This window comes from Otolemur garnettii, unplaced genomic scaffold, assembly GCF_000181295.1.
Source record: "Otolemur garnettii isolate 467f Iridium unplaced genomic scaffold, OtoGar3 scaffold00031, whole genome shotgun sequence".
NCBI classification, from domain to species: Eukaryota; Metazoa; Chordata; class Mammalia; order Primates; family Galagidae; genus Otolemur; species Otolemur garnettii.
In genome coordinates this window covers 16,773,482-16,798,321 of record NW_003852426.1, presented here as the reverse complement: position 1 = coordinate 16,798,321, position 24,840 = coordinate 16,773,482, and the positions used below count along the sequence as shown (strand labels likewise).

The 24,840-nt window shown below is 39.8% G+C and overlaps 1 protein-coding gene across 2 annotated transcripts in view; it reads left to right on the top strand.

Moving 5' to 3' along the window:
- Positions 1–24,840, top strand: part of RCAN2 (regulator of calcineurin 2) — a 267,905-nt gene that overhangs the window by 19,706 nt on the left and 223,359 nt on the right. Inside the window, exons 1-2 of one of the 2 annotated variants that reach the window (XM_023512849.1) lie at positions 4,982–5,525; positions 17,499–17,725. In XM_023512849.1, the coding sequence (XP_023368617.1) occupies positions 17,501–17,725 (225 nt within the window). In that variant the 5' untranslated portion in view covers positions 4,982–5,525; positions 17,499–17,500. Of the gene's footprint in view, positions 1–4,981; positions 5,526–17,498; positions 17,726–24,840 lie in introns of those variants that run through there. The other variant, XM_003789242.3, reaches the window with a different exon arrangement.

The following is a 24,840-nucleotide window of genomic DNA, read 5'->3' as shown; positions in this document are numbered from 1 at the left end:
TCAGAAACATAACCTGCAAATATCCTCTCCCATTCTGAGGGCTGTCTGCTTGCTTTACTTACTGTGTTCTTGGCTGTGCAGAAGCTTTATAGTTAACATTTGTGAAATAAACGGGTTTCAGACATTTACCTGGACTAAAAGGAAAAACATTTCAAGAGCTTCTGGGAAATTCTTTTACAGCAAGATAGCAAATTTCTTTTTGTAAAAAGTTTAACAATGTCATAAAATACCTCAACTTGGAAATCCCCGAAAAGCCTAAAATAACTACCTGATTTATGATTTAAAAAAAAATGGGGTATTAAAATAATAAGACAGATGATGTTCACCTACAGAAAAACAAGCCTTGATTTTCTCCTAAGAATGTGGCAGGGCCCTGGTATACCAGTTCTCCAAGGAAAATTCTGTACCCCTGCTGCTTTTGTTTCTTTCTACTCACTCCTTAATCTTGTTCCATTTATCTTTTGCTTCCCCTCTTTGGGACTGTGCTTTTGAAAGTCAAGGAACTCTAATCTGGAGTAATGTTCAAAAGTTAAAATACTGTCTCTGTTTTAGATATTTATTCTCATTCCTTTAATGAGGTATTACGTAAAGAATATCCTTAAAGAATAAAATTACAGAAGAAAATGGCTTAGTATTTATTGATATTTATAATAAATTATTCAGACCTCAGTGATAACCAGCAGTTTTCATTATCAGTCATTTATCTGATAATTTATCAGGTTAAAAAAGAATGCCAAGTTAATTTTAGGTAATTTGTGGTTTCATCTTTTAAAATATTACTGTAGCTGTGAACTGGCTGGGTGTTCCCTGTACTAGCACGGCCAATGTCTTGTTTTATATGCTGTTGTTATTTGTATTTGGTTCCTGGTGTAGTAGAAGATGCTCTTAGAGTCCATCGCAATTTTGAGATTTAACTGGTGGTTTACAAATTACAGTTTATCATTAAGAAGGGTAAAGTGAAGGAAAAAACAGCCCAGGCAGCCAGTTAAGCAGCCCATTCCACTAGACATTTATTGAGTGCCTGTTGTATGCTGAGTATTGAGATAGGTAAGCGTGTGTGTGTGTGAGATGTGTCCTTGCTGTTGAGAAGCTACAGGGTGGGATTATCACAGAGGATCTGTGTACCATAAGACATTGTGTATGGCAAAAGAAAGGAGGGAAAAGCATTGGTATTCTTTAGGAGTTTGCAAATTACTAGGCGAACACAAAACAGTGTATGTGCGTGTAAACATGATTTGTAGACACAAATGGGAGTATAACTAATCAAAGTGTCCTAAAACATGACTGCTGAGAATTCAGGGCTGTGAAGCCCAGGAAAATCACATTATCACTTAAACAAACAAGTACAATCATCTGGAAAATGAAATTTGAAGTATACGTTTGGTAGTCTGAACTAGCTGATTTAGGCCCATGAAAGCTTTTTCTCCTCTGTGCTACCAAAAGGCACCATACATTCTTCTTCTCTAGGTATTAATCTCTGTATCTTGTTACCTAAGAACAGTGTTTCCATACCCTAGAACAGGATCGATTTTTGGCTTAACTTGGTATGTCCTCTGAGTTCTTTGATTTTTCAGGAGATTTATGTGTTTGAGAATGGGCTAAGACCAAAGATGAGTTTTGATTCCCCTATTCATTCAAGATTTCAAGTGAGTCTATGTCATGTATCAAGCACCATGCTGAACGCCAGAGATTAACTCTAGGGACACAACGTGAGCAAAGTAGACATTTGCAGAATGTACTGGGTGGAGAGACAGCAAGGCAATCATACTAGAGCAAGGTAAGGGCTGTGATGGAGAAATACAGCATGATGGGGGCTTAATCTTGGAGTTAGACATCTTCAGTATCCTCTCTGCTGCCTGGCTGAGCACTAGGGAATGGGGAGGGTCACAGAGAGATTTGGCAGAGGTTAAACAGGAGAACTACAAAAGGACTAACTTTGTTAGTCTTAGTTGGATACCTACAATATAGCTCTGTGTTACAGAATGTTGCTGTTTAAAGAAAGTGCCAACACATCCATCTTTAGAACTTATGTGTGTGCTTCTATGTAAAGAGAAAATCTGCAGCCTTTTAAATTTGGATTTCTATTACATTGTTTGGAATTTGGGATGTGTTTTTTCCTAGAGTAACCTCATAAATTATGACACAAGCCTGAGGCTAGTGCAAAAACCTATTATATGCATGATATACTTGATATAAAGTACAAGATCTTTGAAGGATCTTAAAAATTAGGTTGCTGTGGGAAAACCTTCAGAATTGGAGTACAGCCAAGGTAACTTTTCCCTCTGTAGCCTTTACAGTGAGAACAATGTTTCCTTTGTCCTACCCTCCTCCTTACTGAGCAATGTGAAGAAGTATTCCACCAGGTCCAGGTCCCTGGGTCCTGGGATAAGGACTCTAATAGAGGTATGTGCACCTGGTTGTTGATTGTTGAGGAAGGTTCCCTTGCTATTAATAAGTGCTTCATGTGCATTATCTCATTGAATCCTTACAGCAGACCCCCATGAGATGGTGCCATTCCTATTTCTCTAAAATGCTGGTATGTCATAGGTATTCTAGGGCTCAGAACTAGAACTCAACCATCCAGTCCTATAGCTCTGTCACCTGTGATATCCTCTCCCCTGAACTCTGCACTCCTGGTACCAGCTGTTCATAACTTAGATGAATAGCAGGAATCTTCAACTTAACATATTCTAAATTTCCGATTTCATCCTTCCAATCTTGCTCCTCCCACAATCTACTCCCTCTCCATAAATGGCAGCTTTGTTGCTCCCAGGTACCTAAGCCAAAACCTTGCCATTGCCCTTGGATCTTCTCCTACTCCATCTCCAGTCCATCAGCAAACACTATCAGCACATGAAAAGTACTCACATTCTTACTGTTTTTCACTGTTCTGCTGTTCTTTGTTCTGTATCACCATCATCTCCTGCTGCATTACTGCAATAGCTTCATGTTAGGTCTTCTACTTCCATTCTTGCTCCATTGTTCTATTCTTCATATAGCGGTCAGATAAATTATTTTAAAACATAAGTCCACATGACACTCTGATGCTCCTCTGTTCAGAACCCTCTGGTGGCTTCCCATCCCAGAGAAAACCAAAATCCTTTCCATGGCCTGTAAGGCCATGTGTCCTGGTCTCTTGTTTTTCCTCTGAACTCATTTCGTATACTCTCTCTTCCTTATCGGCCTTCCCTTCTTCCTCATTTATTAGAGAAAGAATCCTGACCACCCATATGTAAAATAGCAAATGCCCCATACTACAGCCATGCCACCCAGGTTTCCATAGACTGATAGAAAGACTCTGAAGGATATCTGTGTCTTCCAGAGGAGAGGCAAATGAAGGGAATGAAAAGAGATGAGTTTAGCAGGAGGTAAGCAGATGAAGACTGACAGCCACACTTGGTGAAGGCAAACTTCATCCTCTCCATATCCAAGCCAAGGGCAGACCAAGTATATGAAGTCAGAGCTAGTGGAAAGTGGGTAAATAAAGAACTGGATGGATTTACATAATGAACATTTTAGAGCATCTGCTATATGCCAGGCACTGTAGTCTGAAAGGTAGAACTGTTAGGTGACTGTATAAAGAGACAAAATAACAATGGCCCCTCAGAAGGACAAGTAGGCCTAAAAGAATGTTTTTCATCTTTTCTACCAAGTCATTTCTGGCAATGAACTAGTTTTCAGAATCCAGCAGTGAACACTGATCTCTGACGTCTTAACAAGGAGTTTCAATTTTGTTGGCTGTTTTCCAGTTAAACATGTGGATGGTGCTAGGATTAGTTAGAGAAGCAGGCAGATGAAAGCCCTTCCAGGTCATGCTGGAGTGCTGCATGGCCCCCACACTGTTCTAGTTGTATTTGTCAGGAGTCTGTAGGCTGTAGTAGGTGAAGCCATCATCTTGATTCTTGATCATCATGTCCACCATGATGGTTTCAGTTCACTGGAGTTACAAATTGTCTTTGTTTGCTCCAACAGAATGCCTGAGACTAAGCAATTTGTCAGGAACAGAAACTTATTTTCTCAAAGTTCTGAAGGCTGGGAAGTCCGAGATCAAGGTATTGGCAGTGCTGGTTGTCTGGTGAAGGCTGCTCTCTGCTTTCGGGATAGCTCCTTGTTGCTACATCCTTCACAGGGGAGGAACACTGCATCCTTACACAGCAGAAGGCAGGTGGACAAGCCAAGGTTACAGGAAGCCTCTTTTATAAGAGCCTTAATTCCATTCCATACTAGTACTTTGGCCATTAAGTTTCAACACCTGACTGTTGGAGGGAACACATTCAAACCAGAGCCCAAGTGTTCCATCTGCTCAATTGGACAAGCAGAAGGATGATATACATCCTCTTCCCACTTCATTTCTAGCATGGTCTTTTGTGTAAAGTAATATAGAGGCCAGGACTGTTAAGTTACGAGTTCTCAAAAGGTGGATTAGTAACTAAACTCAGTGTCTCTCTCCAGACCTTCTGTGGGTCTTCCCCAGAAACTTCACTACCAAGGCACGATCCTCCAGGAGCCCTGGCCCCCAATGAGTTGCCAGGGGAGGTGAGAGATGTGAACTGTCATCACTTGCAGTGGGCCAGGAAGGACTTTAATAGAGGGTTCAGCTTGTTTTTCTCTAGGCTAGAATCTGGGTCAGCTCTTTCTTGTAAACAACACATGGCATCAGAAGTGGGAGACTAATTATGGATCATCATGAATTGTGACTTTCTGACAATGGAAAGGGAGACTGGAAGTCACTTACACAACTGCCCAGCCTGTATCAGCCTCTCAGTTGGGGCCCTTTGGCTGAACAGGCCAAGGGCAAACAGCTGCCTCTGGACAGAAGGTCGAAATGCAGAGGTCTGATCAGCATGTACTTCTGTGGGAATCTGAAGGATATTACAATTGTAGACTTGCGAGAGAGAGGGGACAGAAACCTTCTTCAACCAAAGGATATTACAAAAATGTAAGGATTTTAAAAGTGACCCGAAGCAGCCAGGGCAGTGACTTCCTTTCAGATGAAGAGTGCACTGTGCTAGCAATGAAAGGTAGGGAGGACAGGATGAGACCCTTCGCCTTCTGGATTTAACACAGCAGGAGACCATGAGAATATGTGAGACTCAGGAAGTCACTCAGGTGAGAAAGTGGCAATCAGAGGTGATCCAGGCTCTGGGACATCTTTTAGTAATGAGAAAGAGCGAAAGAGAGCAAGCAGCTCTGGGTAGAGTTTGGTGGTGGTACGTTCCTTTTGTCTCCCCAGTTCCGTGGATCAGGAGCCTTGCTGGGTGCCAGCCATCGCAGGAAGAAGCGAGAGTGCTCAGCATATGGGAGGAGACGTAGAAACGTCAATAAACGGATTCACTTTGCCAAATGTTGTAAATAACAACACGTGTGCAGACAGGAGGGCAGGAAGGAGTTGCTGGGCACCCCCCAAACACACACTGGGGGAAGCTGTGTTGGTGTTGGCAAGGCTGCCGCGGGTCAGAGTCTTACGTAGTTCCTGACAGCATTTTTATCTAAGTTGGAAAATGGTGCTGAAAGGAATGAGAACAGTAAGTAAAACTGCAGTCTGAAGAGCGGAACTTGTACGTATTAGAAAGCGAATTCAGGTTAGGCTTTGGTTGAAGATGGGCTGATAAAACTAAAAAAAATAGCACAGTGCTTCATATTCTTATCCTAGAGTCATGTCAAACACTGGGCCTAACACAAAATATGCCTTTCCTGGAAAGCTAAGCAGTTATTGGAGAACAGAGAAGTCTGGAAAGGTGCAATCTGCAGTCAGATTAACAGGTGCAGGCAAGTGATTATAGCAAATGCTAACATTTCATGGGTGACTGTGGTTGCTGGGTGCTACGCTAAATTCTCTACCAGGATTATCTTGAATGTCTCAGTAGTCTCAATTTATAGCCATGGAAACTGAGGCTGAGTGGGTGAAACTAACTTGCCTAAAATCACAAAGTAAAATTGTCATGGAAGGAGGAGGTAGACCCAGATTCCAGGGCCAGCGGCACCTGTCACTCCGTCTTCTCCCAGCTGATGGTCACAAACGGCTGGGGAGCTGGGATTTAAATCTGGGTCTGTTTGACTTCAAAGTTCCTGCATTTCTCTCTGTGGAAGCACAATCTCTTCTAAAAAGCTGACAATAGTGTACCCACAGGAAATTTGGGGATTTAGGAGTGAGGGGAGGGAAAAGAAGGATGAGGTATGTAACATTTAATCCATGCAACAACCCTGCAGAGTCAGTACCATTATGGTCCCCCACGTTGTGTACAGTGCCCTCCTGAGATGTCTAGGAACACGTCCAAGGTCATGCAGCTAGAAAGTGGTAGTGCCAAAGTTCAAACCTGGCAGACCAAGTCCACACCTGACCACTGTACTCTACCACTGCTCTACATGTGAAAAGATCCATGACCCTAGCATAGAGAGGACAAGCTCCCTGTCACGTGCCAGATGGTTAGAGTTGCTCTGTGAGAACTAAGATGGTTAATACTAATAATAGTCTTCACATTTATGGAGCAGCATGATGTGTTCCCGTCATTGTTCTAAGTGCCTTAATGTGTTAGCTGTTACATCATCAGAACCACTCGAAGGCATATGCTCCTGTTATCCCTCCTTTCTAAGTGAGAAGATGGAACACAGAGATCAAGTGGCTTGCCTGGGATCACACAGCTGGTAAATTGAAGAGCTGAGAGTCAAACTGAGAACTCTTTGAATTCTATTCCATGTGAGAAATATCAGAGGTCACGGTCACCTTCTAAGTGTGAAGTCCTGTCTTGTAGCTACAGGGGGGTTATACAGGTGGCTAAGATATAGCTCCTGCCCTCAACGTGGAGTGGCAGGTGGGGATAAATAAAGGCAAAGAGAGGCAAAACAAAGTGGGTATCCCAGGAGGTATAGACAGGACAGGGGCCATCAGTGAGGGGGATCTCGTCGGGGATAGGCCGGCCTCAGAGTGGACACGAAGGCAGTGACCCCAGGCATGGCTTGAGTACAAGTGAAGGGTGATAGGTGGGATGAGGAAAGCTGCCCAGCTGTCCACAACCTGGAGGCAGATAAAGCCCTTAGGATAGAGTAAGCTCTAGAGGATTGCTGCTGACGCTGCTGTTGTGCTGACTGTGGACAGAGCTGGAACTCGATGCTGGGACCTGGGATTCTTCCTTCAGCACTGAGGGGGCGGCAGAGGAGTCCCTCTAAGAAGGCTGTCATCGTTAGGCTGTTCCTGCTTCTCTGGGCTGAAGAATTGCTTTCATTTAGTTTGATAGATCCTAGGCAGTTATGGAAGATTTTTAACGTGGGAATGACATGAGCATTTAGCTGTATTTCAGGGAAAAATTAGCATACTGTATACTGGGGATTGGGATAGGGAGATTTCTTTTTCTTCCCTCCTCCTCCTTGCCTGCTAATCCTACCAGAGGGAGAGTGACCTGCCTCCTTGGCCTCCTGAAAGAGTCTGAACCAACCCTTCCCCCCCATCCTTCTAGTCCAGGGGTCCTCAAACTTTTTTAAAAAGGGGCCCAGTTCACTGTCCCTCAGACCATTGGAGGGCTGGACTGTGGACCCTTGGGACGAGTCGGCTGCTAAGCAGGACCGGCAGTGGTGGCAAAAACACCTGGCAGGCCGGATAAATGTCCTAGATGGGCTGTGTGTGCCCGCGGGCTGTAGTTTGAGGACGCCTGTCTAGTCCATGCTATCTTTTCTCCGGACAGCCTGAATGGCTCAGACCCTTCTTGGCTAATTTTCCCCAAAGCTGCAGTGTCTCTCACTCTCTGCTTTTGCTTCTTTTCACAGTTTCACCCCAGCACTCTGTGCCCCACCTGAAAGCCAAGGTGAAAGATGGCAGCATGAATCACACTCCGGCTACCATAGCAACCTCCTGTTTTGCAGCTCACTTTTGAAGTGCTACCCCCCTGTGAAAAGTTATTTTGCATATAATTGCTTGGCTCATCCAGAGGCTTTGGGCTTTCTTTAAGTTTCTTTTAAGCACTAATGAAAGGATGGTCTTCTGTTTCCAGGAGGGCTCCTGAACATGTCTTCCCCAGTGAGCAGGCATTCTCCCCTAGATACAGAGATACCCATTTCCCTGTTCACTGTTCACTCTCTTGTTTCTTAGAAAAATGCAGTCAGAGATGGTGCATCTTCAACTAATTTATATAAACCCTGATTTGAACTGTCAATTTACAAATGACTCCGCTTTGAATTTTTTTTTAAATTTCAAGTACTACTGAAATGAATCCATGAAGTGTCCAGACTAGTACCCGTTCCTGAAGACCATGCTAGATGTCTTCATCTGAGCCCAGAGAGCCTCTTTCAAACACCTCCTCACCCACCCCTCCTGCGCTGTGCCTCTGTGTCCCTGTCCTCTAGAGCCAAGCCCATGTGCTCCACATCCATGGCTCCCTTGCTTTTTGGCTTAGAGTTGGGTGTGATGAATGGGAGGTGCCAGCTGGAGATCAGAGAAAGAGGGCAAGGTGGAGCTAATTATCTTTCTGGCACACTCCTTGTGGTGTTGCTCTGGATGGATCACAGTCCTCAACGGAAGATCTGTCAGGGGCCCTCTCCACACAGACTCTGTTCTCTCCAGATTTCCCAGAATCTCTCCAAGTGTAGGGAGAATGCTAGTCCATGGTTTGTGCTTTTCCTGTCCCCTGCCCACACCTTGTAAACAGTCCCTTTATTAACTCTTTTCAAATTGTCTACTTTGATTATGCCATCTGTTTCCTGCTGGGACCTTCCCTAACACGCAGTGTCCACACCTTGTCTGCTTTGGGAGAGTGCTCCGATGGTGCTTGTTTTGTTTAATAAATCTGTGAGTCATTGTAGGTCGTTCCTTGTAGAAATAGATTTTTCTGTTTTTAAGAACAACTTCTTCAGCCTTCTAGCCCTTCAGGAAGATGGTGTCTCCTTTATGTGACTCTCTTGTCTTGTAGGAAACATGTTTGAAACACGTTTTCTTGTCGGTTAGCTTTGTGGGAATGGAACACAAATGCCCTCTCTGCTTGTGCTATCTGATCCTGGGTGAATGTGAAGGTCTTCCTCCCCTTTTTATTATTTTCATTGAAAGAAAACACAGGATCTGCAAATCCTTTTGGGAGACCATGGGTATTAAGACTGTACAGATACCTACATATAAACACATCTATGATGGGCAAGTTTGTAATCCCATTGCTGATATCGAATACAGTACAAAGGAAGAAGATGGAAATGACTTCCTTTTTTTAACACTTCATGAAAATTCATAAAATGCTGCTTCCGTAGGGAACTGAATTAATTGAATTATTGTCCAGTGGGAGATTAAGATGGAACAGTGAATCCGGAAGGTGCCCCTGAAGAGAGCCATGACTAAGGATTGTGGATGATTTCCTTTGAAAACCATGAGTTGGGAACTGCGTGCTCCTGATTCTTTCAAGGCCAATCCCAAATGGCATCAAGAATAGCATAAGGTTCACAGGCTCAGCAGGTGTGAAATTCTGCAGCTGAATTAAATAGGTTCCATTATATTTCAGAGAGAGCTCTAATGGGTTTCTATGGAGCATAGCCTAAGAATACCATGTCTCTCCTTTGTATCTCAGGATGCCTGGCATGATTTGTTCTTACTAATATTATACTTCAATCTCCCTGTAAGGTAGACAAAAATAAGCAAAAGGCCTATCTTATCCCTAGGAGGATCTAGATATTAAAGTACCAAAAAGGTGAATCAAAAGGGCCTCACCTATAAGGCCAGGCCAAAAATGAAAGCTGAGGATATAATTTCATTGTGAAGTAATAATTATTTTTTATATATAATTTTCTTCTGATGAGCTCATTTTCTCCCAGATATTATTAAAGAATCCTTAGTTTTAGAGCTCCAAGAGGTTTAGATAATACAAAACTGGAAGTTTAGGTTTTTACTCTTTAAAATTTTGAATAGAAGGTTATATTCAACTTTGTTTCAACTTTATATTACTTATATTCAACTTTATTTATTTTATATTTGTTTACTTATTTAGTTTTAGAGATGGAGTCTTATTCTGTCACCCATGCTGGTGTGCAGTGGCATGATCATAGCTCACTGCAGCCTCTAACTCCTGGACTCAAGTGATCCTCCTGCCTCAGCCTCCTAAATCACTGGGACTACAGGCATGAGGCTCCCAGCTAACCGTATATTCCACTTTTAAAAAGCTAGAGGCATTTCTTATCTATTATACAACAGTGTATTCTCAGGTTTTATCACTAATATTCAAGCTAACATTGTCATCTTTAAATTCTTCCAAATGATCAAATCTCCCATAATGCATTTACATGTTTTTCAATCAAGACTGAACTTGAAGTCTTGAATGAATTATTCATTAATCATTTCCATTTATCCTGTTTATTTATCCTCCTTAGCTGGCCATAACTTAGAATCAAGGCATATTTTTTTCTATTTGTTGCCCTCATTGAAAAAAAGATTTCTATATTTCTGTTCTTAATTTTAAAAACAGATGCTCTTTTTATCTAAGAAAAAATAAATTCAAACGTTAGATGCTTTTTTGTTTTGCTGATTTTCCTCCTTTTGTGGATTGTTATTTTCTATTAAAAATATTCTTGCCTTCCACTTTGAGTAACCTGGAATAGGAAAAGTACTTAAGAGTTACGTTATGAGCATTAAAGGTTTAGAGAGCTCTCATTAAGACTTCTAATTTCTACTTTCTTGAACATCTTTAGATGCACAGATAAATAGCTGTCTCCTTCCTTGTGTATTTTCTTTTTTATTTTTTGAGACAGAGTCTCACTCTGTTGCCTAGGTAGAGAGCTGTGGTATCATAGCTCACAGCAACCTCAAACTCTTCGGCTTAAGATATCCTCTTGCCTTAGCCTCCTAAGTAGATGGAACTACATGTGCCCACCACAATGCCTGGCTAGTTTTTCTCTTTATAGTAAAGATGGGTGTCTGGCCTTTGCTCAGGCTGGTCTCCAACTCCTAAACTCAGGCAATCCACTCACCTCAGGCATCTCAGAGTGCTAGGATTACAGGTATGAGCCACCCCCAGTCCCCCCTTTTAACATTTAAATAGAACTGTCATTTTGTTGTTGGTTGTGGGTTTTGGATGTGTTTATTTTAATTACTTTCTTTTGCCTTGCAAATGTGTATCTCTCCCTCCTAATGGGGTCACCAACCAAACGCATAACAAATATTCACACAGCATTGCTGCTCACTTCTCAGTGTAAGGATCTGGGTTAACCCTCACGGATATACACTGAAAGTTTACACACTCAGCAGTAGTAGATGAAGGCCTGGCCACCTCTGGACTCCCAGGTTCCTCTGCCATTGGCTTGCTCTTGCTCAGCCCAGAATAATGAATAGCTTCCATTTACCTATTATTTGGGGGCCCTCAAAAGACTTTTGTGTAGACCTGTAAGGTAGACAAGGCGGTGCTATTTCTTCATTTTGCGGACAACAAAACCACATCCCAGAAGTCCTCCTACTCACAGTAGAAAACTGGCATTGAGGTATTCTCCTGGGGGTCTTCCCAGTATTTCGTAAAGACGTCTTTTCTCTGCATCCAGTGACGTTTTGAGATTCTCCCACAGGAGAGCTTTGTATTTTAATGGTGGAGAGTGGTTTTTCTTTTCCAGATGCATGTGGTGATGGAAATTTATGCTTTCCAAATGTCAAACAACAGAAGAATGAATAAATAAATTATGATAGATCCATACACTTCCCAGTGGATAGCCATACAATATGGCTATTAAAATTAATGTTTGTAGAGAATACATAATCATATAGGGAACTGCTATTGATTATACCAATGTTGTAAGCAAGAAGCAGGAACTAAACAGCAGGATCCTAATTCGGTTTGAAAATTTTATATGTAATAGAAGCCCTGGAACTAAATATAACAAAATATTAGCAGGAGTTTTCTCTGGGTAGTAAGAGTATGGTTTACTTTTATTTTCTTCTTTATATATTTCTGAATTTCTAGGTGTTTTTCAAAAATGAACTCATATAATTAAAGACATGCTGTTTTTTCTAAACTGTACTGACTTGTTATTTTAGCTAGAGAAACTTTTTGAGTGATTCTTTCTATCTTCACTTATAAAATCACATTTGATGAATCAAACTTTAAATTTCAATGAGAGGATTGTTTCATTATGAGTGTATACTATTGAAATAGTATGATTTCAATAACAGTAGTGTTGTTAGTATATATTTCAATAATAATATCTTTCATGTTTACTTTCCAGGTTGGCTATTGTAACCTATTTGTTAGTCTGTTAGTTGCAGAAAAGGACTTCCTTTTACATAAGTCACTAGTTCAGCCAAACATCATTCTGGGGGCTTTCTATGTGCACCTGAAGATACACAGATAAAGACAATCCAGCATCCACTCTAGGGAAATACCAGCCTCGGTGGTAGACTAGGACATCAGGAATGGCAGAGGGAGATGATTTCGGGAGAGAAGGCTGTACGGGGTGCTCAGAGAGCTCAGAGGAAGAGCACCATGTCCAGGGGCCGGGAGTGACCTGGAAAGATCTGCCTGAAGAGCTGTCCCTGAGTTGAAGACAGCTCTTCTCTTGGATGGCCAGCCTCAGATTTAGAAATAAGGGTAACACACGTGAGTCATATGTTTCATTTGTAGACAATAGTTGCCTCAAAGGTTTCCTATGATAGTGAAAAATTTCTAAACTAATTTAGAAAGACAAACCAGTTAACTTGGGCTGTAGGGCCTTTACATTTCCTTATTAGGAAGTTCTTTTCGTCTTCCGAGTTCTCTTTTCTTTCTGTCTATTTGAGTTTACTGATGCTCACACAGAATTGCTTTGCTCTGAGGTTATCATAATGACGTGTTTTATAGTATTTCATAACCTATATCTTCTTGTATGCTGGTTAAACTGATTTCGATCCCTTCTTCCATTCCTGTCTCATTCCTCTGCCTCCCCTTGACCTGCTGAGAGCGCGGCAGGTACGTGTTTTTGTTCCCATTTTGTAAGGATCAGCTAAGCCACCGATGATCACTTGGCTCCTCCACATTACGAGGTGAGTCAGTAATGGAAGTGGAAAGAGAAATTAGGGTTTCTCTGTTCAGAGCTCTGACTTCTAAAGTATTTCTCCATATAAGTAGAAAAGGTGGTTTGCCAAAAATGCATTCACCCTTTAAATCTTTACTGAAAGTAATGAGCTTAAAATAAAGTCTCATGAAGATAATCCTTTTGTTGCAGCTTAGAACAGAAATTAAGACTATTTGAGTAGATTAAAATGAGTCCTGAGTGAGGCTTAATATTTGGTCTATTTAATTATTATAATTTGTTTAGCAATGGATTCTAGTTTCTTTTTGGAAAAAGAATAATTGAAACATTCTCAGAACACAGCTAAGACCATTTTGAAATCAGTTCTGATTCATTTAAAAGTTTTGAAATGGGCTTGGTGCCTGTGGCTCAAGTGGCTAAGGTGCCAGCCACATACACCTAAGGTGGCGGGTTTGAATCCAGCCCGGGCCACCAAACAACAATGATGGCTGCAACCAAAAAAAATAGATGGGCACTGTGGTGGGCACCTGTGGTCCCAGCTACTTGGGAGGCTGAGACAGGAGACTCACTTGAGCCTAGGAGTTGGAGGTTGCTGTGAGCTGTGATGCCACGGCACTCTACCCAGGGGATCAGCTTAAGGCTCTGTCTCAAAAAAAATTTAAAAAATTAATAAAAGTTTTGAAATGAAAGGAACAGAATTAAAAATAAAGTCAGGACTGCATCTAATATCTATTTTTCATGGTATTAGATGATTATGACTTCATTATCAAAAGGTTTTCCTATCATTGATGAAAATACTATATTGATACTTTTAGTAATTATTTTTACTATTAAAATAAGGAACTCTAATAAATGAGTCATTATTTTGTTCTAAAATATCTGAAACAACAGTATCTTTTTTTTTTTGAAACAGAGTCTCATTATGTCGCCGTCAGTAGAATGCTGTGGCATCACAGCTCACAGCAACCTCCAACTCTTGGGCTTAAGTGATTCTCTGCTTCAGCCTCCCAAATAGCTGGGACTACACGCCCCTGCCACAATGCCTGGCTGTTTTTTTGTTGCAGTTGTCATTGTTGTTTTAGCTGGCCCCAGCCATGTTTGAACCACTGTGCTATGGGTGCCAAGCCACAACAGTATAATTTTTTATAAAAGAAAACATGTCAGTGTTTCATTGAAGATGTCTACCAGTTGAACTCCCTTTATATTAATGTTATGTTTTCCTTCTAATTGAAAACATTCATACATTTTGGAATATGTACATATTCCAAATTTATAGAACATGTAACATATTTTTATTTAAAATAAGTATTTTGTTGATGTAAATGCAGAAGATGTTGCACTAACTGGAGTTTTAAGAACTTAGAATACAGAAATGGTTTTATTATATTTTACATAGAATAACATTTTTATTTACCACCATTATGATGATTGGATTTTACAGTTGTTACCTCAGATTATTTGATGTTTAGCTCTTGTCTCAACCAGGCTTAAGATTTTAGATGTAATGTATTATTGCTGTCAAATGTTACGCATTACTGCTTATCAAATTCTCATGGGGATTTTCTAGGAAGAAAATGAAAACCAAAAACATAACCTCACTAATATGATATAGTCAGAGTTTAAGAGAGAGATAAACTGAACTTGATGAAGGCAGAGTGATGCTCAGTGGTACCCATCTTCCTGTCGTTTATTCTGAGGCTCTGTGACCATGGGATTAGAGAAAATGGAGCTCCCTGCACATGACTTAAAACCCTTACACAATTGTCAGTCTTAGTGGTGTACCTGTGGGAAAGATATTTCACCTTCTGGGCCTCTAACTATTGAGCTTTGAGGAATGTAGGCATGAAATAGACAAAAGGAAAACAGATAGAGCATCCTGAAATATCTGGGGAGACAGACAAAATCCACTGGTTGCAGTATCAAAAAATGGAAAAACTCAGCTGCTTTGTAAATTATGAATATAAGGGGTGAGAAATAATAGAAGGCTTGAACACAGCTGAGATAAAATTAACACTGGAAAGCCTCCTGGGGCTATGAGGTATGGGGCTCTATATGTCACAGATTAGTCAAGATTGTACTTATTTTCCAGGATCTAGACTTGGTTCACAAATCACTTGAAGTAATTATCCTGAGCAAAACAGGAAATGTATATGGTGTGTATTCTCACTGTGGACGACCCACTATTAGAGTTAGCGTCATCAGGGTTCAGGTGATGCTGAAGTAGATCATATTTCCTTAAGTATAGACTTCTATCAGTTTTCATCTGCTTTCATTTCAATGATATACAAAAGAGTCAGCTCTGGGGCCACCTTCCCTGACTTTGAATCCTAGCCCTGCCATTTTGTTAGTGACCTTATAAAAGTTATTTGATTGTTTTGTTTTTCTGTCTTCCCATCTGAAAAATGGGAATAAAATGGTGTCAACCTTGTAGACTATTGTGGAGATTAAATAGGTAGTTTAAAATATATAAATCATTTAGAGCAGTGCCTGGAACTCAATACCTGATAGGCAATTGTAGTAGAGCTGAGGACACTGATCTCCAACTCCTGTCTTCGAGTTTATTTTTTGTTTGTATTTTTTTCTTTATTAAATCATAGCTGTGTACATTAATGTAATCATGGGGTACAATGTGCTGGTTTTACCTACAATTTGAAATGCTTTCATCAAACTGGTCAACATAGCCTTTGTGGCATTTTCTTAGTTATTGTGTTAAGACATTTATATTCTAACCTAGTAAATTTCACATGTACCCTTGTAAGATGCACCGTAGGTGTGCATCTCCCTCCATCCATCTTTCTCCCCCTTTCCCCTTCTTCTTAGGCTATAATTGGGTTATGGCTTTCATAAGAAAGCTATAAATTGGTTTCATAGTAATACTGAGTACACTGTATACTTTTTCTTCCATTTTTGAGATACTTTGCTAAGAGGAATATGTTCTAGCTCCATCCATGTAAACATGTAAGAGGTAAAGTCTCCATCTTTCTTTAAGGCTGCATAGTATTCTGTGGTGTACATATACCACAATTTATTGATCTATTCATGGGTCCATGGGGAATTGGGCTTCTTCCATGACTCAGCAATTATGAATTGGGCTGCAGTAAACATTCTGGTACATATATCTTTGTTATAATGTGATTTTTGGTCTTCTGGATATATGCTTAGTAGAGGAATTGTAGGATCAAATGGCAGGTCTATTTTTAGACCTCTAAGTGTCCTCCAAACATCTTTCCAAAAGGAATGTATTAGTTTGCAATCTAACCAGCAATGTAGAAGTGTTTCCTTTTCTCCACATCCATGCCAACATCTCTGGTTTTGGGATTTTGTGCTGTGGGCTAATCTTACTGAATTTAGATGATATCTCAAAGTAGTTTTGATTTGCATTTCTCTGATGATTAAGGATGATGAGCATTTTTTCATGTGTCTGTACCTATATTACTCAACCTTTTCCAAAATATAGGTAAAGAAGGAGTACTACCCAACACATTCTATGAAGTAAACTTCACCTTGATCTCCAAACCAGGAAAAGACCCAACAAGAAAAGAAAATTATAGACCAATATCTCAAATAAATATTGGTGCAAAAATATTCAACAAGATCCTAACAAACAGAATTCAGCAACACATCAAACAAATTAGACACCATGACCAAGTGGGTTTTGTCCCAGTGTCTCAAGGCTGGTTCAATATATGTAAATCTATAAATATAATTCATCACATAAAGAAATTAAAAAACAAAGACCGTATGAGTCTCTCAATTTAGACAGAAAAAGCTTTTGATAATATCCAGCATCCATTCATGATCAGAACACTTAAGAAAATTGGTATAGAAGGGACATTTCTTAAACTGATAGAGGCCATCTACAGCAAACCCACAGTCAATATTGAATGGAGTTAAATTGAAATCATTTCCACTCAGATCAGGAACCAGGCAAGGTTACCCATTGTCCCCACTGCTTTTTAACATTGTAATGGAAGTCTTAGCCATTGCAATTAAGCAAGAAAAGGCAATCAAGGGTATCCATATAGGGTCAGAAGAGATCAAACTTTCGCTCTTCACAATTGATATGATTGTATATCTGGAAAACACCAGGGATTTTACTACTAAACTCTTAGAAGTGATCAAGGAATACAGCAGCGTCTCAGGTTACAAAATCAACACTCATAAATCTGTAGCCTTTATATATACCAACAATAGTCAAACTGAAAAAACAGTCAAGGACTCTGTTCCGTTCACAGTAGTGCCAAAGAAGATGAAATATTTGAGAGTTTACCTAACAAAGGATGTGAAAGATCTCTTTTGTTTGTATTTTAACTGTAGTGATTACCAGATCATTGCCCAGAAGCAGAACTACATGAGGAATTCTGATTTGGAGATCAAGGGGACAATGTGAACTTCCTGGGTCTTCTTCCTTCCAGTACCTCCTGCCTTTCCCCCAATCATGCTCCCCTGCTGTGCACCGGAGTCCAAAACTGTGACCTGAAAACCTAGTTTGAAGGCAATTGTTTTACTGTAACATGTGTCTGTCTTTATGTCCTCAGGAATGAGGGGAGAATCATACTTCATCGGAATGAGGAGTCCGGGACAGCAGGGGTACATCCCAGAAGATGGAGGACTTTTCTTACTCTGCTGCATAGACAGAGACTGGGCTGTCACCCGGTGCTTCGCAGAAGAAGCCTTCCAAGCAATCACCGACTTCAACGACCTTCCCAACTCACTGTTTGCATGCAATGTTCACCAGTCAGTGTTTGAAGGAGAAGAAAGCAAGGTAAGAAGTCCTCTCTGCTCCTAAAACGTGGGAAGAGGTGGCATTATCTCAACATAATCCTGGTGTCCATTTGTGGTTTACGTTGTGAAGTTTTTGGATGCGTTTACTTGGTTCTATTTGTGTTATGCGTAACTGGATGAGAAAATTCTGCTCTATTATTAGCTAACTTTGGAGATACACCTGACAAGATTGTCGATTGTGTGGAATTAAATTGAGTCCTCTGTGACTTGCAGGCCTATCTAACAAAACAAGCAGTGTTAAAAATATGGATTATAAGAAATACCCCTTGAGCTGGGAAGCAGATGCCTTTTAAAGTTTCACTTTCCTCTATTCTGCCAAATACATAATTTGCCTTTCTCAAAACATCACAAGCACCTTTTCACCCCTACCCCTTCTGAAGTTTGATAAATGTAATAACTACTTAAAAAGCCATCTTTAGAACAAGTCTGTCAGTAGTTATTACCGAGGACAGGTTCTGGGCGTCTGACACCTTGTTTGCTCACTGATGCTGTGGTGGATGTCGTAAGAAATTGACTGACAGTGCTAACTCCTTGATTTGAAATGATTGGAGAACAAGACTCTATGTATAAGCATTTTCCAGCTTCTTGTTTTAGGAAGCAAACTTGTACCTTTGTGTAAATGTTCTTGGCAGTCACAGTAAATATTCCATTTGGAGATTTTTCCAAAGTTTATTTCAGATTTCTCTGATCTTTTAAATGAGGGATCTCACTGGATCAAACCTTCCTTCATGGATATAGATTCTTAATTGAAAATATCTTCTATTATGTGTTATGAAACATGGGTGAAATTTGGGGAGAAAGGGCCTGTCTTCTAAACCAAAGTATGTGGCTCTGTGTACAATGTAAGTAAGATTTATGATCGCTATTTTACAAACTTTAGCTCTCTCCACCAATTGCTGAAGTTTGAACTTTGTTGTCTGAGCATGATTACTGGAATTCTGATTTCTGGGTTTTATTGATTTTGTAAAGGATCCTGATAGTCACAGAGAAAACTATCTCAGAGGATTAGGAATGATTTCAAGCCATTTAAAGATATCTTCATAACAATATTATTTTGGAGTTGAACAGTTAAATTGATGGACTGAAAATAGCTTGAAATGCAAGGAATTATATGTAATTACAACTCTCAGTGCTGTGATCACCAGACTATTTAAAGTAAGAAAGTGGCGTGTGCCAGTGGCTTCTTTGAAAGAAATGAAGGAATTTTGTTCTTGGATTATATCCAGGTTATCATAGATTATAATTTACTCAGGACAGATAGTTTCCCCTGAAATATACCTGCCATAAACTCTTAAGCAAACATTCGTGTTTTCTCATTGTATCTTCTGTTTATCTAAATATCACCATTAAAAGGATTTTCTTCTGAGGCTTAATGGGGGTTTTGATTCTTTCCTTATTTAGGAGTACTCTCAGCTCCCCCAGAACTGGGGACACAGAAGGATAAAGGTTTGGGGAGAGTTCTCAGGGATAGGCCTGTATCGATTTTGATAGTCTGATCTGTGTTCGAATGATGGATTGTAAACTGTTCTCATCTAATTTGTATACCAAATTGATGCATTGTAGCATGAGAAATGGTATCTGGTTTTAAAATGACCTAGATAAAATACTGAGGCAAAACAAATAACATGTAGTTCAATGGAATCAGTTTCAAATTCTTTAGATGATATTTTTATAGCCGAGGAGGGAAATTGTATAATTGGCCAAAGTCTCTGTAATTAAACTTACTAAATCAGACGTAAAGTATTAGACTGATGAGATTTTTAGAGCCCCTGTTTATGGAGAGTCTGCAGGAAATCAAATAATATGATTCAGATGCAGTTTTTATTTAGTTATATATAATTATATACGTGGCTTAAAGGTGGCAAAGCTAAATAATCAGATACCAGATCACTGGAAATTTAGGGAAAAAAAGAACTTCTCTTTAAGATCTCAAACTTTATAGTCCTCCCATTGACCTCCATTTTTTTTTTTCACTATCTAAATAAAATCACTTGTTTTATCCCCCTTTTTCTCAGGATATTCTTGCCACAGGGTTCTGATTTCAGGAATCTGAACCGTGGTGGGTATCTTACTCAAAGGGTGGACATTTTAGCCCCGGTCTAAGTTGGGGAGATGTTTTGGGCAGAAGGCAAAGAAGCAAAAGTGTTTACTTCCCTCCTTGTATTTGCCTGTTGGCCCCCGTTTAATTGTCTTTACGTTTGGCTTTGGGAAGATGTGTGCGGCAGCCTGGGATTACATTAGGGGGATGAGACATCAGAAATGATGCTTAGCCTCCATTTCCAAGGTCCAGGTGGTAGGTGGTTTCATATGTAACTTGTTTGGCAGAGTTATTTTCTTTCTTTTTTATTTGTCACAAACTGTCTTGGTATTGATGGATTTGAATTCAGCCTCTTCTTGCAGTTTGTATAAAGTATGTATTTTAACTTCCTTCACTGGATAAGAATGAGAGCTTTTGCTTTCCGACTGTTATGAATGAGTCTTCTAGCGACCTCTTCTCTGTTTTCCCACATATTTGAGATACCTTTCCTCAGCACGTTTCCTTTTTGAGAAAGTTTTGAGGATACTGAAGTGGACGGCTCATAATGTAGGTAACAGCTCTAGATCTATGCTTGTTTCTGCTTATTAAAGTGATAAATATTCTCAATGCTCATTTGTGCTATTTTATTCCAATTCTAAGTTCTGACCCCTAACGTATATTTTTTTAAACAGCTTCGTGAAAGCCATGATGTTCACTCCGATGTTCAGCTAGGCAGAATTCTGTGAGATGGTATTTTGATTTGATGCTTTTGCGATGAGTGAGCGCATACTTCGGTGTGGCTTGTTGTGGTCCAGATGGTTGAGATTTTGTTTATATAACACAAAGGAGAGCTGGAACTGGAGGAAATTGGCATGTGAAACCAATAAATGCAGATTGCTGTTTGCATGCTACAGCTTGAAGTATAAATATTTTTCTATGAAACACATTTAGAACTGGAATTTTCATAGCATCAGACAACCTAAAAGGTACCAAGGTTCCTTTCCCCTGCGTTCTCTTATTGGGTTCATCTGGGCTGCAGAAGTCATTTTGCAACAGGTGCGGCTCGAGGGGTGTTCTTCAAGCTTCCTGTGTCTGTGCTGAAGATAGATAAAGGTCTTCTTCATGAGATGTTAGCGCTCACTGGCTGCTAAAGGAGAAGAGCAAACCACTAGGAAATATTAGCCAAATTCATTTGAATAAAGAGAAGCCTTAAAGGTATTTTTATAAAGACCTCCAAAGATAAGAATCTATTCAGTTTAGTAGTAATAATAATAATAGCAATAGCAAGGACTTGTATAGTGAGGTACCAGGCACTTTCTCAAGTCCTTAGTAAGCACTGAGTCCTTTAATTGTCATGACAGCCCTATGAGGGTGATGTCTTTCTGTCTCTCTAACGCCTGGGCACATGGCAAGATCGTATTTTCTGAACCCCACTGACTACCTCTGCCCAGTGGATAGGTCATGCATTTAATTACCAACCTTGGACCCTGAAGAATGTTTCCTTTTTCTCTGCTAAGGAAACTGGCATTGTGCCTGCTTAGGCATTTTGGGTCTTAGGATGAGGACCGTGATGATTGGAGGGCAGAATCCTGCCCAACCTGGATGAACATATGATAAATGGGTCAAGAAAAAAAACACACAAGTGAAAAATTGTGTTACTTTAAGTCCCTGGGATGTGGTGTGGGGTGGAGTGTTACTGTAGTATAAGTTGGTCCATCTAGGTTGATACGGTGAGTATCATTATCTGCATTTTCTAAATGAGGACACCAAGGCCTGAGACTTTGTCCATGGTCTCACAGCTAGTAGTAGCTGATCTATGATTCAAATCTGGGTTACCAAGCAACAAAGTCTACGCCTTAAACATTATGCAAAGCTGCCTCTGGATATGCAAATATTTACTGAAAATAGTGTGATATAGGCTCTGGGGATGCAGTGGTAAACAAGGTAGGTTTAAATTGATTTAACTTATATCTACTGAGAGAGATCAATTCAAAATAGCAAATGAAATTCAAAGGGCATTTAACATATTTTCAACTGTGTTTGTTACCTTGTGCATGCTCACACACAGGCGTGCATGGTTGATTAGTTTTTAAATAAGGGGGAATTTGCGCCACTATTAAAGAGTGAATTACTAGCAAAATGGGCATGAGGTCAGAGACCTGGCTCTACTGGCCACTCAGTCTTTGCGCTCCCCGCAGTGTGTCATCCTAATGCATTGAAAGTGGCTAGAGTGATTCTAATATTCAAAGGTACATGTTTTCATTCAACAAGGCCACTGAATATAAACAAATTCCTTCTTCTGGAGCTCAGCTGAGAAAACACCCATCTAGTCTAACATTTAGGCATTAGCAGGCATCCTAAAGGATTTTCAAAGCTAAATCTGATTATTTGTGGTCTTTAGTCCCCTTGTACGAATGACCCCCACTCTACTTTGTAGGGGAATGGGATGTTCTCTTTTTGACAACTGCAGTTCTACAAGCTATTACTTGTGGTACTGAAATCTGAAAATCTCTGAAAACAGAAGCTTTCCTCATAATCCTCTTTCACTTAATTCAAAATCTATCTTGAACTGATAGTTCCTTGTAGTGTAAATATCCATTTGTTTTTCTGCAGGAATATTCCTGTCTTTAATGACCAGAAACTGCCTCAAAACTTACTGGAGCATTATACAATATGAGGCATGTGTACTGTTTTACATTTCCAGATCCCAAAACTCAGCACCACAAACACATCAAGCCCCAAGGGTTTTAGAAGGTAGGTTGTAGACACATAAAATATAAAATGAACCTACACTCCTTGTTCAAAAAGAAGAATGAATTCATCCCTGAAATCTGAAATGCCATCAAAATGAGTAGTTAAATGTATTTTGCCCATAATAAGATGCTCAAATCTATTGTTCCAGCTTCTTAAATATTTTTAAATTGACGAATAAGAGTGTATATGTTTATTACATACAATGTGATGTTTTGAAGAATGTACACATTGTGGAAGGGCTAACTTAAGCTAATCACCATATACGTTACCTCCCATGCTTACATTTTTCTGGGACAAACACTTAAAATCTACCTTCCGAACAGTTTCCCAAAAAAGACAATATATTGTTTTTAACTAAAGTCACAATGTTTTATATTAGATCTCTTCAACTCACTACTCCTGTCTAACCATAACTTTATATGGTCATAAAGGGTTTTTATACCCTTCCCCTAAACCCTTGTGTAATTACTACCATTGTACTTTCTGCTTCTGTGAGTTTAACTTTTGCAGATTCCACCTGTAAATGAGATCATGGTTGTATGTGTCTTTCTGTGCCTAGCTTATTTCACTTAACATAATGTCTTACAAGTTCATCCATGTGGTCTCAAATGATAGGGCTTCCTTTTGTAGGGCTGAATAGTATTCCATTGTGTATACATACCATATTTTCTCTATCCATTCTTCTATTGATGGACACCTAGGTTGATTTCATATCTTGGGAATTGTGAATAATACTGCAATGATTGTGAGAGTGTAGATATCTCTTCAACATACTGGGGTCATGTTTTCTTTCGCTATATACCCAGTAGTGGAATTGCTGGATCATATGGTAGTTCTGTTTTCAATTTTTTGTGTGTGAAACCTCCATATTCTTTTCCATAATGGTCATACCAATTTACATTCACACTAACGAGGGTTCCCATTTCTCTACATTCTTGTCCAAAACTTGCTATCTTTAATCTTTTTGACAATAGCTATCCTAACAGGTGTAAGGTGATACCTATTTGTGGTATTAATCTGCATTCCCCTGATGTTTAGTAATATTGAGCATCTTTTCTTAGCCTGTTGGTCATTTGTATGTCTTCTTTTGAGAACTGTTATTTTCAGGCCCTTTGATCATTTTTTAATCAGGTTATTTATTTTCTTGCTGCTGAGTTGTTTGTGTTCCTGATCTTAGGGGAAATGTTTTCGCTTTTTATCATTGGGTATGATGTTAGCTGTGGGTTCATCCTTGGCCTTTACTGTGTTGAGGTATGTTCCTTTTACATCTAATTTGTTGAGAATTCTTATCATGAAAGGATGCTGAATTTTGTCGCATGTCTTTTCTCCATCTGTTAGATGACCATATGGTATTTATCCATCATTCTGTTAATGTGATGTGTCACATTTATAAACTAGCATTTGTTGAATCATCCTTGTCTTCTGTGATGAATCCCACTTGATTGTGGCGAACAGTCTTTTCAATGTGCTGTTGAGTTTGGTTTGCTGAGGAGTTTTGCAGCTCTATTCATTGGGGATGGTGGCTTGTAATTTTCTTTCGTGCTCTTATCTTGTTAATCTTATAAAATGTGGTTGTAAGTGCCCTTTATCATTCAGTTTCTTATGGAGGAGTTTGCGAAGGATAGGTATTAGTTTTGTTTGTTTGTTTTCTTGAGACAGTCTCACTCTGTCTCCCAGGCTAGAGTGCAGGGGTGTCAGCTTAGCTGATAGCAACTTCAGACTCCTGGGCTCAAGTGATGCTACTGTATCAGCCTCCCCAGAAGCTGGTACTGCAGGTGCCTGGCACAATGCCTGGCTAATTTTATTTTCCTTTTAGTAGAGATAGGGTCTCACTCTTGCTTGGGATGGTCTCAAACTCTTGAGCTGAGGGGATCCTCCTGCCTTGGCCTCTCAGAGTGCTGGGATTAGAGGCATGAACCACCATGCCTGGCAGGTATTAGTTCTTGACATGTTTGATAAAATTCAGCACCAAAGCCATCAGGTCCTGAGCTTTTCTTTAATGGTAGACATTTTATTACCGATTTAATTTTCTTCCTTATTATTGGTCTATTCAGATTTTCTTTCTTTCTTCAGGATTAAGTCCTAGGTAGGTTCTATGAAGTGTGTGTCTAGAAATGTACCTGTTTCTCTAAATTATACAACTCTTGGCCTGTACGTGTTTATAATAATCACTTATGATTGTATTTCTGTGATATCCATTATGGTGTCTCCTCTTTCTGATTTTATTTGAGTCTTCTCTCATTTTCCTTTGTCTAGCTGAAGACTTGTTGACTTTATCTTTTCAACAAACAACTCTTAGTTTTGCTGATCTTTTTAATTTTTCT